The sequence below is a fragment of the Lithobates pipiens genome, unplaced genomic scaffold, assembly GCF_037356315.1.
Source record: "Lithobates pipiens isolate NorthernLeopardFrog02 unplaced genomic scaffold, aLitPip1_a1.2 Scaffold_23, whole genome shotgun sequence".
NCBI lineage: Eukaryota > Metazoa > Chordata > Amphibia > Anura > Ranidae > Lithobates > Lithobates pipiens.
The window spans coordinates 262396758-262411405 of NW_027507785.1; the positions used below are offsets into that span (position 1 = coordinate 262396758).

The 14648-nt window shown below is 39.5% G+C and overlaps 1 protein-coding gene across 6 annotated transcripts in view; it reads left to right on the top strand.

Annotated features, from left to right (window-relative positions):
• Positions 1–2788: 2788 nt before the first annotated feature.
• The window catches only part of CACNA1E (calcium voltage-gated channel subunit alpha1 E), a 330584-nt gene continuing 318724 nt past the window's right edge, over positions 2789–14648 (top strand). For all 6 annotated transcript variants that reach the window (XM_077453108.1, XM_077453107.1, XM_077453111.1 and 3 more), the window contains exons 1-2: positions 2789–2889; positions 14434–14573. In XM_077453108.1, the coding sequence (XP_077309234.1) occupies positions 2797–2889; positions 14434–14573 (233 nt within the window). In that variant the 5' untranslated portion in view covers positions 2789–2796. The remainder of the gene's footprint in view (positions 2890–14433; positions 14574–14648) is intronic.

Below are 14648 nucleotides of genomic sequence, written 5' to 3' on the forward strand. Positions count from 1 at the left end.
TGATTGAAGGAGAGAGTCAATTTTGGTAATCTATCGGTGTGCTACTGCTCCTTCATTGTCCAATCAGGAGGCTGCATGTAGTTGACACCACTGAGAATCCCTAATCATAGGCCTTGTTGGCACTGAGCCCCTGGGGTGCATGCCCCAGATATCCTGCAAATTGCTCTGGGTCCTGAGGCTGGGACCACATCCACCATAGTTTTTTAAAGTTTGTGTGTTCGCTACTGTGACATCACTCACCAAGTGCTGAGATTTGTGTGTCTGAAGGACTTATTTTGTGGGTATGAGAATTATGGCATATATGTCCTGTGTATACAGTGATCAGTCTCAAGTTCTATTTAAAGTGGAGCTAAAGGCACATATACTTACCTTTGTTCCAACAGTCCGACACCTGTGAGGTTCCTCTCCGATACCAGCATGTTCTTCATGGGTTCCCCTGGGTGCCAGTCTTTGATAATTTTGATTGGCTGGTGCAGAATGACATCACTCTTGCACATGTGTGAGAGTGCAGTCATGTGATCTGAGTTGTGTATGCACATCTCAGTGTGCATTCCATAGAGGATTATGGATAGGCAGGTAAGTATACTTTATTGCACAAGAGACATTGAATATCTCCCTGCATAAAAAACCTCCCTGTTCTTGATTGTGGCCACACCCATCATTAGCCATGGCAGGCTATGATCCCTGCATCAGTTTTCTCTCTGTAGAGCCCAGGGATGACTGAGGTTGTTCACAACCCAAGTAACACCCATTTCCTTTATGCCACCAAAGTGGTGTTACCCTCCTGGTTGGATTATCTGGTAGAGTGGAATCACAAAAGTCACTGGAAAAAAATAAAAAATTGCTTGCCAGGGGTTTCAAATTGGTGGCCCTCCAGCTGTTGCAAAACTACCAGTCCCATGAGGCATTGCAAGGCTGACAGTTACAAGCATGACTCCCACAGGCAGAGGCATGATGGGACTTGTAGTTCCGCAACAGCTGGAGGGCCACCTGTTTGAGACCCCTGCTGTATGTCCTGCAACCAAGTGTTTCGTTGTTTTCCTGGAGTTCAGCTTTAATGTATAAGAAACCTTTCCTTAAAGCTCTTTATTCTACCATTGCAGTGTTTTAGTGTTAAGTCTAGATAACAATGGCAGTTTCCTTGACAGATAACTCATGATAATCTCTTTTACTTGTAGTCAGTACCATAGTAATGGATAGTTTCTGGGGTCCTCTGTTACCACCAGGTATTTCTCTCACGTTAACTGTCTGTTTGGCTGATGTGACATTTTGGCAGCTTCATTCAAACCCATTGAATAAGAACGCCTGCAGGGACCCATCCGGAATTCTTTATATTCCACTATAGTATGTAGCAATGCTTTGCTGCTTAACTAAAATAGAACCACAGGGGCTTCTTACCAACTTACTATGTAACAAACATCCTCAAAACAAAACACGCTGGGCAGAAATGACACCCAGAATCGCCTTTGTAAATCACTTAAGAATGAATGCCAGGTAATTAATTGGAAGGAAGGGAATTCTTGCAAGTAAAATATGAATAACTATAGACCTTTTTATGAAAGTGGGGGACAGAACAATGAGAATTGTACAATGGGCAGTAACCCATAGCAACCAATCAGAGATAATCATTCACTGATTACAATAAACTTTTTTAGTTAAATAATTCAAAGAGGATCTTTGGGTAACTTTGAAAGTCTGTATTAATAAATGTCAAGATATAAAGCATCAGTATTTTCTTTCTGAAATGTTCTACCTTTTATCTTTAATTAGCAGTCCTTGAGCTCCATTGAATTTTCTTAGGCTCAAATGAAGTCATCCGTCTCCTCTCTCTCTCCCAGATGTCAGACAGAGACATTGGGGTTGATTTACTAAAGGCAAATGGACTGTGCACTTTGCAAGGGCAGTTGTTCCAGAGCTTAGTAAATTAGGGGAATGTCTGGTGACTTCCATCATCCAATCATGTGCAAGCAAAAATTTAATTTTTTTGATTTCCTTACATGTGATTGTGTATTCTTTGTAAAGTGAAGCTTTACCTCATTTACTCTGGAGCAAGTGCACTTGACAAGTCTATTTGCCTTTAGTAAATCTGCCAACTTAGTTGCAAGTCACAACATAACAGACTACAACAGGGGATGTTTTGTGTCAGACATTTATGAACACAGTCAAGAACTTTACCAGAAATGTTGGCATTGTGGCATCTTTGAGCAGCTTTTATATCATACTCCATCTTATGTTTAAGTATTCTGATGTGGACACATCTAAATTTTTTTTATGTTTTTGTGCTATTCCTTGCCATTGTAAGTTTAAATTGTAAACTATTAATAATCTGCATATTTTACTTTAACGCAAACTTGGCCCAGGCCATGGTAACACCAACAATAACAATTGAACAGAAGAACCTTAAAAAAATGTATATAGTGCTCAAAATCTTCTCCTGTGGGGATTCTGCACGGGGCTATTACAATGCAATGGTTGCTGCCATCTTGGCTTTCCCTGTGATGTATGAGGTGAATAACTGTTAACTCCAGCTAACTGACTGCATTCCTCCTCTTTTCTCACGATCTATTGAGAAACAAAATATTGTGAAACCTGACCTGTCGATTTTGACCTACTTGTTCCAAGGTCTCTGACCTTGGTCTGCTGAGACACATTAAGCTCTATACTAAGGTTGCAGCTGTCCCACCATGTTGTATAAGCAATACCTTCATTAAAATCATTAAAATGCTTATTAAAATATATTTACATTCAAAATATGTACTGGTTTTCCTTAACTCTCCATATACTCCTTTTGAATACATGATCCTTGCTACTATAATCGCAAATTGCATTGTCCTGGCATTGGAACAGCACCTTCCTGGAGATGACAAAACGCCCATGTCTCGTAGATTGGTAAGTTCCTCTACAATGTCTTTCTATAGACCTTGAGCTCTTGTGTTGTGTTTTTCCATCAATGCCTCCATATAATTTCAATCACGTAACATAGTTTACAGCTTTTAATCCAATGTAACTTTCAATTGAACGTCTCTATGCCACATGAATTGCTTTTTCTTTCTCTCTCTCGCTCTCTCTGTCTGTTTATTTATATAAATACAACCTGTGTGTGTGTATATGTATGTATGTGTATATATATATATATATATATATATATATATATATGTCTTGATTTTGTTGTGTTTCATTTAAAGTGATATTACAGTTTTGTTTTTTTAATAAAATAATAAACATGTCATACCTGCTGTACGTGTAGTGGTTTTGCACAGAGCAGCCCCAATCCTCTTCTTCTGGGGTCCCCCGCTGGACCTCCTGGCTCCACCTCCAGCATGCTGCTTCCTATGGGGGCACAAATGCAGGCTTGCTCCTGAGCCGCCTTGTCTGCTTTCACTGACACAGACTGGGGAGAAGGGACACAGCCAGGAAGAGCTTCAGCTCTCATTCACATCGCTGGATCGTGAATTGGGGGGGGGGGGGGGCAGGGGGGATTCTGTTACACAGAAGGTTTTTACCTTAATGCATAGATGTAAAAAACCTTTAGGCTTTAGAACCACTTTAAGCTGAGCATACGTAAAGTACACAGATGTTTTTACCTTGCCGTCAAAAGGAAAAAGTAAGACAACAGAGTAGTTAACTGCAAATGTAACCCTTACTTACAAATCATTGATTCTCCATTGAATCCTATTCCTTAAAAATGCTTATGTTTTTGTCCTGTCTTAAGGCTGGGTTCACACATGCCGTGGCTCACAGCAGGGGTCCAGTGCGTCCCTGTTCTTTGATTCAGGTGCGAATCAAGTCCAAATTTTTGCCTGAATTTGCACCTGAATCGAAACCAAAGACGCACAGAACCCTTTCCAAATGTGGACAGCGGCAGCCCCAGAGGTTTGTGAACCGGATCCATTGCTCCATTCCAGGGAAGCCACATCCAATTTGCATAAGTGTGAACCCAGCCTTAATGTTTTTTTTTACTGGACATCACACAAACCTAAAAATAACCAATGCATTTTAAGAAGTACTCATAAACTAAATGTGAGCCCAGGGTGGAGTAAATACTGCAGTGTCTGGAATGGATAGTGGAATTTCCTCTCTGTTTTAAAAATTCCTCATATTCAACCAGCCTGTATTCCTTTATGATATTAAATATGCAGCAGGTACAAGGGTTGCCTGAGTAGTTCATGTGCCAAATGGATCACCCAACAAAAATCATAGAAATTGTCGCATGTTGTACTCTTTTATGACACTTCTCTGCTCTTGTTAAAATAGTGTACACTTCAGCTCTAGCACAAAGTTTCTGGTTAGTCCTATTGTGAACATCATTCTTCTCAATTGTCTACTTTTTTTCCTTTCTTTTTTTTTTTTTTTTCATTCAAAAGGCAGGTGGGGATGGGGTATAGGCAAGAAGACATCTTTAAATATAAGTACTAAAAAAATGGTAAAAATACAGATATCAAACTAGCAATGGGTCCAACTCATGGAGAGGACATCATTGAGGAAAGACCCCAGCTCTATTGCAAAGTCTCACTTCTCTTTATGTATCAAGAAGAGTACTAATCTTCCTGCTACAAACTTTGGAAAGTAATAATAAAGGAAAATCAGGCAGCGTAAGGCCCAACTTCTAATGGCCATTGCTGTGTAGTTGGAGTAGCACTCACTGGCAAAGTCATTGAATTTTATAGAGATAAAGCTTGAGAGAACACTTGTCTCACAATCAAACTCACTGAATAGCTATGGAAAATGAATCTAGTCAGTCCTGCCTATTATTTTTACATCAAATTGATTTCTCTGTTTACGTAAGTCTCTGTCCCATGAAGATGATCACATTGGAGTGTGTGCTCACCATACTCTCTCCATCTAGGGACACCTTGATACAAAGCCAGTTAACCTGGCAGTATGTTTGTGATTTGTGGAAAGAAACCCACTTAAACACAGGAAGAACATACACATCCATGCAGATATTCTCAGTGGGATTAACACCCTTGCAGCAAGGCAAGGCAAGGCTGCTAACCTTAGCCACCATGCTGTACACCAGTGTGAAGAATGTTGGTGTGCAGAAATACCTTGTAATCACAGATAAGCTTAAATCTGCCCAGTATGAACAGCTGACATTGGTTTCCATAGGTCCCTGCTTCAGAGCACCATTCTTTTCAGTATTATTAGATAAAAGTAGATTTAATAATTTTCTGGAAGTAAGAAGGACACAATTTTAAAGGACACAAACCAGGACATAGTGTACAGCGGATCAATATGTACAAGCAGTTTTATCTTACTGAAAGTGAATCATTGACAAGCAAGGTTTGGCCTGGGGTCTATGCATCCTAATGAAGGCTTCCAATAAGTATAATTGACTCTTTGTCAGATATTTTTATGAAATTAGATTTTGGTCATCTTTATAATGGGGGGGGGGGGGTGTATTTGGAGTCCACTGCAATGGTAACTTTGTATTTTCTCCAGCGTGCATTGTGAATTGTTCATCTTTTATGACCTACCTACTAGCCATTGCAGTATTGAGGTCTTTACATTTTCTTACAGAATGACTAAAGGCAAAACTTTTTTTTTTTAGTTTCACATAGAGTGGAGAGGGTTTACAACACTTGTCAGGTTTTTTCTCTGTCTGTGGCCCCCATTAAGGAGATTCGCCCTCTCTATTTGTCCTCTTTAACATTAGCATTGAAAGTGAAAGTAAAAGAAAATCCCAAATTTTAAGTTGTCCCAAAAAAGTAAGGGAGGGTAAATCTTACAAATATTAATTTGAAGGGATTTACATTCACTTCCTGTTTGGCTATGAGACAGGAAGTGATGGGAAATCTCCGCTATGGGACACAGAAGGCAAAAAAATAAAAAAAATCTGACAGAGATTATAACCTTCGCTTGCTCTATCCAAAATGAAAAAAATAAAGTTTTTCCTATAGTTCTACTTTAATGGTTAATTCATAAATTGTACAGATCTACTTCAACTGGGATAAATTATACACGTTTTCAGCCTTTTAAGGTTGTTCAGAAAGTTGTAAAAAAGAAGAGCTGACTAGACAAAGTTTGAGTTTAGTACAGTGGCTCCAAAATATATTAAGATTACAATATTGTACAGTGTTGTAACATTTATATTACAGCTTTACAGACAGGCATTATTATTACTGTATCTTTATTGTTTAACTGATAAGGTTTTAATGAATTCTTGCATACTGTACATGGGAACATAAAAGTGCAACTTCCGAGAAAGATTTATTTATTTATTATAATTTATTTAGAGTGGGAAAGAGTTAGATTCTCTGTGACATGTTTATTGCTGATATATTGGGCAAATTGGGGAGATTTTTTACCACTTCATGTGTGGTCACTGGAACCAAGTGAAAGGAATCTCTTGAAGAGAGCAAAGAAGGCAATAAAAATAAGTATAGGTTAACATCTATAAGGAAAAAAAAACACTGTTAACAGCTATTATATGAATAGCATTTCCAGTTTAAAATCCTTCTTCTCAGTTGGCATTCATTATTAATATTACAATATTGTATTCTATAGTATATACCATTGTGCTGTCCTTCTAAAATGGAAGAGAGATCTTGGGTTGTTGTCAAAGCTCAACTATAGACAATGCTTTTGTTCCATTTTTTTAAGTTAGATCTCCTGTCAGGATTTGATTCAAGTGACAACATTGAGTGGAGTCCCTTCACTTCCCATCCCTTTGTTTTCAAAACTCTTATTATTATATATTTTTTTAATGGATAGAATGGACAAGGGTTCTAACATCTTGGATTAAAACAAGGTTGCTGATGAAGCCAAACCTCAAAGTTATTTTATTTTCATTTACAATAGTTGGAAAAGGGTTTTATCCTCATTAAAGTCTTAATTGCTGTGTATGTATCTATCAGGAAGATTTCCACTCACTTCCTGTCATGACAAATACTATAAAGGGGACATAAAAACATTTAGTGAAAATCAGTATCAAGAATGACCCCACAAGAGAATATACCTCAAACCCAGCGCAAAAGGAGTATAACCAGTGTACACCCCTCAGAGGTAAATGAACAAAGGGTGATTGGTAAATTTTCTTAAGACAATGTTCATAAAATGAAGGTCCAAATATAATCAATCTATCTATATACAATCAAAAGAGGGAATACACGTTTACAGTGTCAGCAGTCTCTCCTTTAAGCAAATTCTATAGTCTTCCAACCATTGGTCATTTAAAAACAGAATGCAGGGAGGGGGAGAGAGAATGCCACTGTCTACACATAGTAGTGGTAGAAAAATCAATAAAAATTGGATGAGAAGTATTGCCCTTACATACACATGGGTAAAACACCAATATGTTTAGTAGAGACATTAATACTCATATTAAAGGCAGCGTGCAAAAATTAGGAGATGCACTCACATAAAAATTGTGAACACAGGCATTACTCAAGGTATCAAGCAGGCATCCTTTTGATAATCCTCAGTGGAGGAGTATGGAGGGTGGATAATGGGCTGCTACTGTTGGATGGTCTCATCAATAGATGTAGAGGTGTGGTGGTACAAAGCAAAAACCAAAGGGGGAGTTGGCTACTCTAAGCCCTTGTACACACGGTCGGACATTCGTTGGATTTTGTCCGACGGATTTTGTCCGAAACTTGTGTGGCATACACACGGTCGGACAATGTTGTCTGAAAATCAGTTCGTTCAGAACGTGGTGACATTATTTCGTTACGACGGGACTACGTTCAGGCTAGTAGCCAATAGCTTTGGTCTAGGAATTTGATCTGAGCATGCGTGGCACTTTGTCCAATCAGAATTCTCTACAAACGATAGGAAAAAGTCCCATCGGACCATGTTGTCGGAAAATGTTATAGCACAGCTTTAAAACTCTGTCGGTCGGATATTCCGATGGAATTCTGATGGAGCCCACACACGGTCGGATTATCCAACAATGCGGTCCGATCAGACATTTTCCGTCGGAATGTCCGACCGTGTGTACAAGGGCTTAGTGTAGTATTATTTATTAAATACAAAAAAAAAAGATAGAAGTGCACTCACATGCAATTGAGTAAAGAAACAGACTATATACCAAAAACTTCCTGTAGGTGGCCATATATCATGGGTTCCAATGTATGATCCTGGGTTGCCATAGGTGGAGAAGTATACCAAGGTGCACTATGATCTCTTATAGGATGAGACTTGGGAAGAACCCGCACTAGTATGCATCCCTGTGAATAGCAAGGAAGCAAGATCTCTGACCAGAGGGGCCGACCATGACGTTACATGTTGGGTGGGGCTACATGTTTCAGGGCAGAGTCCCATTTGTCAACCTCCAATTTTACTCAATTACATGCCAGAACATTTTTATTATTTTATTATTTTTGTATTTTATATATAATACCACACTTAGAGCCACCCACTTTCCTTTTGGCTTTTTGGTGTTTGCTTGGTGTCACTGCATCTCTAAATCTACTGATGAGACCATCCACCAGATCCCCACCTTCTGGATACCTTGAGTAATATCTGTGTCACACAATTTTCATGTGAGTGTGTCTCTTAATTTCTGTACGTTACAATGTACATTATTAATACTACACTTAGAGTGCTGTGCTTGCCTTGGCTCTTCTTTTTTAGCAATTTATATCCATCTGAGAATTTTTAATATGCCGTTCTATGAGGTCTCTACTGAACATATTGATACGCTGTAATTTATACATGTGCATGTGAGTGCAATATTTATGATCCAGTGTTTTATTGATTTTCTTATTCAGACAGTGGCACTCTCTCTCCTCCACCCTTACATACATAAAAACATTTTCGTGGAAATAGTACACCATCTAATAGTACTAATGACTACCACACACCTCATTTGCTGAATGCCTGTCACAAGGAACAGGAAATTGGGAAGAAATTACAAAATGGAGTCACAGATAGAAAAAAAAAACTTCAGAAATTTTAAGTCCTTCCTGGTCTATACAAATTTCAATAAAAATTTTAATTGGCATTTGGACTTAAGCAGATTCCTCTCATTTCCTGCTCAGTGACACCTGGTGTGACAGGCAGTTTGGACCTTTGCAGGAGACTTGTCCGCCATGGAGACACAGCAATAATGTGCCCATTTTATCAAAAACCAAAATGAAGCAATTGCTGGTGTTGGGCTTCAGGGTTACCTATGATTAATGAATATCCACAGTCAAAAATTAAATCCTGGTTAAAAAAAACTACTGAGTAAAGAAACTGAAACAGTGGGACAATTATTAAGATGGAGTATCTTTTCTGCTGCTTGCCAGTTTTGCTGTATTGAGCAGAAATGATGTCAGTGGGAAGGCAATACAAACTTATTTATCCATAAAATTCTCCATATGTGAATCTTCTGACAATGAAATAAGACTGCGCTTGCCAGCACAATAAATCACTTGTTACCTAATGAAATTGTGTATCCCCTGTGGGACTTCTCTCAGGGAGATCGCCATTGACCTACCCAGGTCAGGCCTTGAGGTGATTGGACTGAAGAGGCAGTGAAAGATGACGTTAGAAAACAGGGCCTGGCATTCCTTTATGGTGTCCTTACATTTAATTTCATTTTATTTTATACACTTAACTGAAGGAGAAAATTAAACTTTCAAGTTTTGATTCTTTGCTTGTCATGAGATAAACCCAGAGACTACCATTGCTGACCTTCTTCTTAAAATTAAAGCTTGGCTGACTGTCTCTGGATCGGTACTTCATGAGACACTAACTTGAAACGAGTGTGCAGAATGGAGGTCAAAGCAGAGTCCTTATCTGTATTCATTTTCCCCAAAAAATATTTATTAAAATAAGAAGGTAAGCACAGTACTGAGGGGAAATTTCTCAAATAAGGGCAAAGGCAGAAATAAAAACATAAACATCACAACTAAATGAGTCCAAAGCAGGAATAAAATAGTCAGCTGCCAAGCATTTTGTCATATGTGGAAAACCCTTTAGGTTGGGTTCACACTATCTTCGCATGCATCTCACAGGAGGAGTTCGGTGTCTCATTCACCATTTCAGGTCTGATTTGAGCCTGAATTTCTGGCTGAATAGAGAGCCAGTCAAAATCTCCTGCTATTGCAAATTGGATGTGGGGAGCCCTTAAAGAGGAGCTCCAGTCTTCCCCCCAAAAATTAAAAGTCAGCATCTAGAAATACTGTAGCTGTTGACTTTTAATATAAGGACACTTACCTGTCCAGGGATCCAGTGATGTAGGCGCACAAGCCGATTCTTCATTCAGCTTTAGTGCAGGCGTCAAAGGTAAGGGATCTTAGGATCTTAGTTTAAGGCATCTTATGTACGGGAAAATGGCAGTGAAGCCTTCCGGCTTCACAGACGGTTTCCTACTGTGCATTGCGTGAACTTTATATATGGTCCCGCAGTCTTCTGGGATCTGTGTGTGTCCCAGAATACTGTGGGGGGAGGAGGAGGGGCTGAAAATCCTTTTAGATTGCCGTGGTGATCTGAGAAGCAAGCGAGAGTGGGTACCTGTCAAAACCAGGTACCCGCCCGCCCCCCAAAAAAGTGCCAAATGTGGCAGTGGGGGGAGAGGGGTGAAAATAAAAAAAGAGCTTTCCTTTTGAGTGTAGATCTGCTTTTAGATGATTTTGGTACAGTTACCCATAAAATGTCAAATCCCTTTAACACTCCCAAGTATTATGATTAGTAGCCCTGCTCCTCCAAGATTTTGGCTGGGTGGCCTGGTGGAAAAGTTCCTTGGTCAAGCTGTGCTTTTTAAAGAGAAACTCCAGTTGTTTTAAAAAAAAAAAAACTCAGTGGCTAAAAATACTGTAGCTGTTGACCTTTAGGACACAGATACTCACCAGCCTAGGAATCCAGCTCCCCAAAGCCACCATATAGATTGTAGGAGCTGGCTGTGACTTTCTGCTATTCCACATCCAGCTCCCCACTGCCCATGCATGAAATTGAGCTCTAAGATTGGTCCCGCACCCTCTTGGAACGTGCCCCAGGAGGTTGCAGGAGGGGAAGGCAGGCCAAGTGTATGTAATTCTCACCTAGGCGAGAACTGCAGAAGCAGGAGCAGGTACCTGTCATAAAAAAATTCAATTATGTTGTAGGGGTTGGATTAGCAGTACTTTCACTAAGTGAAAATCCGCTTTAAGTGCAAGTGCGACACAATCTCCTTTCATTTTATGGAATGACCGATCACTGGGACAACAAATGGATGACTGTTTTAGGAATTAATTGAGATTCTGCCTGGCTAGAGGAATTTTGCAGAAGGGACTGTGTCACAAATTTTTGTTGTTTTGAAGAGATAATAAGCTTATTGAAATATCTTCAGGGGCCAGTATACTATTGTGTGTATCAGATGTCTGGTCCTCCACTTCTGGCTGTGGTTCCTTTCACTGAACAATCCTGTGTCCTATAGGATGAAATCGCAGAATGCAGTGAGGGAAGTAGGCATCCAACACATCCAAAGTGTTGCAGATTTTTCAGTTTGTCTCTTAAAGTGGTTCTAAAGGCAGAAGTTTTTTTGTTTTTGTTTATCTTAATGCATTCTATGCATTAAAATAAAAAACCTTCAGTGTGCTTCAGTCCCCCCTAATACTTACCTGAGCCCCATCTTGATCCAGCGATCTTGCACGAGAGCCTTGGCTGTTCGGGTCTCCTTCCTGATTGGCTGAGACACAGCAACGGGTGGGGCGGAGCTGTGGCTCCATGTCTGAATGGACACACAGAGCAGTGGCTCCACTCAGGTGCCCCCATAGCAAGCTGCTTGCTGTGGGGGCACTCAGCAGGAGGGAGGGGCCAGGAGCGCCAGCAAGGGACCCGAAAAGAGGAGGATCTGGGCTGCTCTGTGTAAAACCACTGCACAGAGTGGGTAAATATGACATGTTTGTTATTTTTAAACAAAAACTTTAATATCACTTTAAAGACAGCAAATTCAGCAGCAGGACAGGTAATTATTTTCTTTTCCAGATGAACTTCTTTTTAGAGCCAATTCACACTAATGCATTGTGGTAACACACATGTTGGGGTGTTGCAGTGATATTTTTCTTTCAATGGCACCCAACACAATAAAGCAACACACTTGAGTATCTCCATACACGGTAGCACATCAAGGTGAAAAAAAAAAAAAAAATGCAGGTGCAATTTTTAGTGTATTGATATGTGATATAGTGAGTGTTATGTACATTTGTTAACACATTGCAACAAATTGAATGGGCCATTAAAATAAACAGAGTTGAAGCCCCTTTTTATGTTTTGACTTGGTAGAATCAAATTGGATACCACATAGAACGTTTTTATAAGCCTGATACAGTTCCTCTTCTTCAGTGAATGTTAATACAAAAGTAAAAGTCGGGTTCTTGGATACAGCAAAGGGTTTTAAGAGCATGAGGAGTAACCTCACATTTTTTACAGCTAAATATAATATGATACCTTCTCAGTTCCCAATTACCTTAACCAAAGGTACATCTAAAACAGCCATGTTAACCAATATTATATTTGAACAAATCATTCCATCTGTGCTCCCATATGGCTTGGCTGCTGTGGTAGGAAGAGTGTTTATTTTTGATTTGATGTCAGCCAAATCTACTCTATAACAGTAGTTGCAGTCCAACTCCATCTTGGAGGTAAAGATGATCCTATCCTATGGGGGTTATTTACTAAAGCAAAATCCACTTTGCACTGCAAGTGTACTTGAAAGTGCACTGAAAGTGCACTTGGAAATAAAGTCACTGTAGATCCAAGGGGGACATGCAAGGAAAATAAAAACAGCATTTTAGCTTGCACATGATTGGATCATAAAATCAGCAGAGCTTCCACTCATTTCAGAGCTATCCCTAAGGCCGCGTACACACGCAGGGACTGCTCGCCCAACTTTGTCCGCTGAACAGTGTTTCGGCGGACAGTCCGCCCGTGTGTGGGCTTTCAGCGGACAGTTTCAGCGAACAGTCTGCTGAACAAAGTTTTTCGGAAATTCCGAAAAACTGTCCGCTGAAACTTGGTTTCAGCGAACAGTCCCCTCGTGTGTAGGCTTGTTCGTCAAACTAAGTTCCGCGCATGCTCAGAAAGGATTTACACGCCGAAAGTTGTAATGCAGTGTATAGGACGTCGTATTTTCCGTCCCGTCGTACGTGGCTTTCACGTCATCGCGCACGGTTTCAGCAAACTGTTCGTTCGTCGTGTGTGGGCAAGTCCGTCCATGCTAATTTTGAGCGGACTGTTTGCTGAAACTGTTTGACGGACAAAGTTGAGCGAACAGTCCCCGCGTGTGTACGTGGCCTTAGATTTAGAGCGACTGCACTTCCAAGTGCACTTGCAGTGCAAATTGGATTTGCTTTTCGTAAATAACCCCCTATGTCTTATAACAGCATTATTAGACATATCTTGTTTTTAAAGAAAAAAAGATCAGAGGATGGTACAGAAGTACAGGACATACTGATACATGCATATATAATAACATGAGGGAAAATGACTGTACAATATAATTAAAAGTATATCCGGATTTACTGTTACACGATCAATGACCATAGGATTAGGAGAAAGGCCTTAGACAAAATGCATTTATAGATGTCACAGTACTCCAAGGTGAATCATTTTACTTTAATAATTTATTAAAATGGGTACATTATAATTCACCAATAGTGACACACTAACTAAAAGGCTGTGACAGACTCTTCAGAACATTCTGAAAAGGACAAAGAGACAAGGGTGTGCAATGCATGCTCTGTAACAACAAGTTAAAGTGGAAGTCTAGTTTATGAGCGCCAAAAACAAGATCTGATCTTCAAGGGTCTTATGGCCATTACAGGCCCTTCCTATTTCCCTCAGGCTTTATAGGTATTGTACCAAATGGCCATTATTGAAGTCGTATCTGTATCAGCCAAATTCTGATTGCTCTATGGCCAGCATTAAGAAGGAATACAGAGGGATTGAAAACTGTGTGTTTGTTCCCTCTAGTTTTTAATATACAATTTTCTGTTTAACATAACGACCATGTTTTTCATAAAACACTTTTTTTTCTTCCTTTTTTTTGCATCTTGGTGCTGCTGATCTAAGTCCTTATCAGTTCATACAGACAAGAAGTGACTAAAAACAGCTTCAGCAGCTCATCATTTCTGTAGACCTGATAGTAAAAATATTGGAACATGTCTACACAATGTATCATCATGTATCATCATGGCCACTTGTACTCTCCATCAATGGCACATGTAACAGGGTGCCAAAACAGGAGCAAAATTTAAAGACAGAATCATCAGTTATAATTCTAATGAAACTGTAGATTTAAAAAGAATGAAAACAACTTTTACAACGACTGTATCTTAACATGGTAAAACGTATATGAGAATTTAGTGATTGGGGTTAGATCTACTTTAAGGTAAATGTTGTAATAATAAAAAAAAACTGTGCTCACTAAAAATACATTAAACTTTTCCTTTAAAAAATTACATTTATGTTCTCCCAAAATGTAAATCCTTAATAAACGAGTTTGTTTGTTTCCCTTCTTGCCTGCAGGAGAAGACTGAGCCCTATTTTATAGGGATATTTTGTTTTGAAGCTGGGATTAAAATTGTTGCCCTAGGACTGGTATTTCACAAAGGTTCTTACCTCCGCAATGGCTGGAATGTCATGGACTTTATAGTAGTACTTAGCGGGTGAGTGTCCTATGCTTAAATTCTTTATCTACCACTGGTTCTGCAATGGGTAAGCACTATTCCTATATTTTGTAT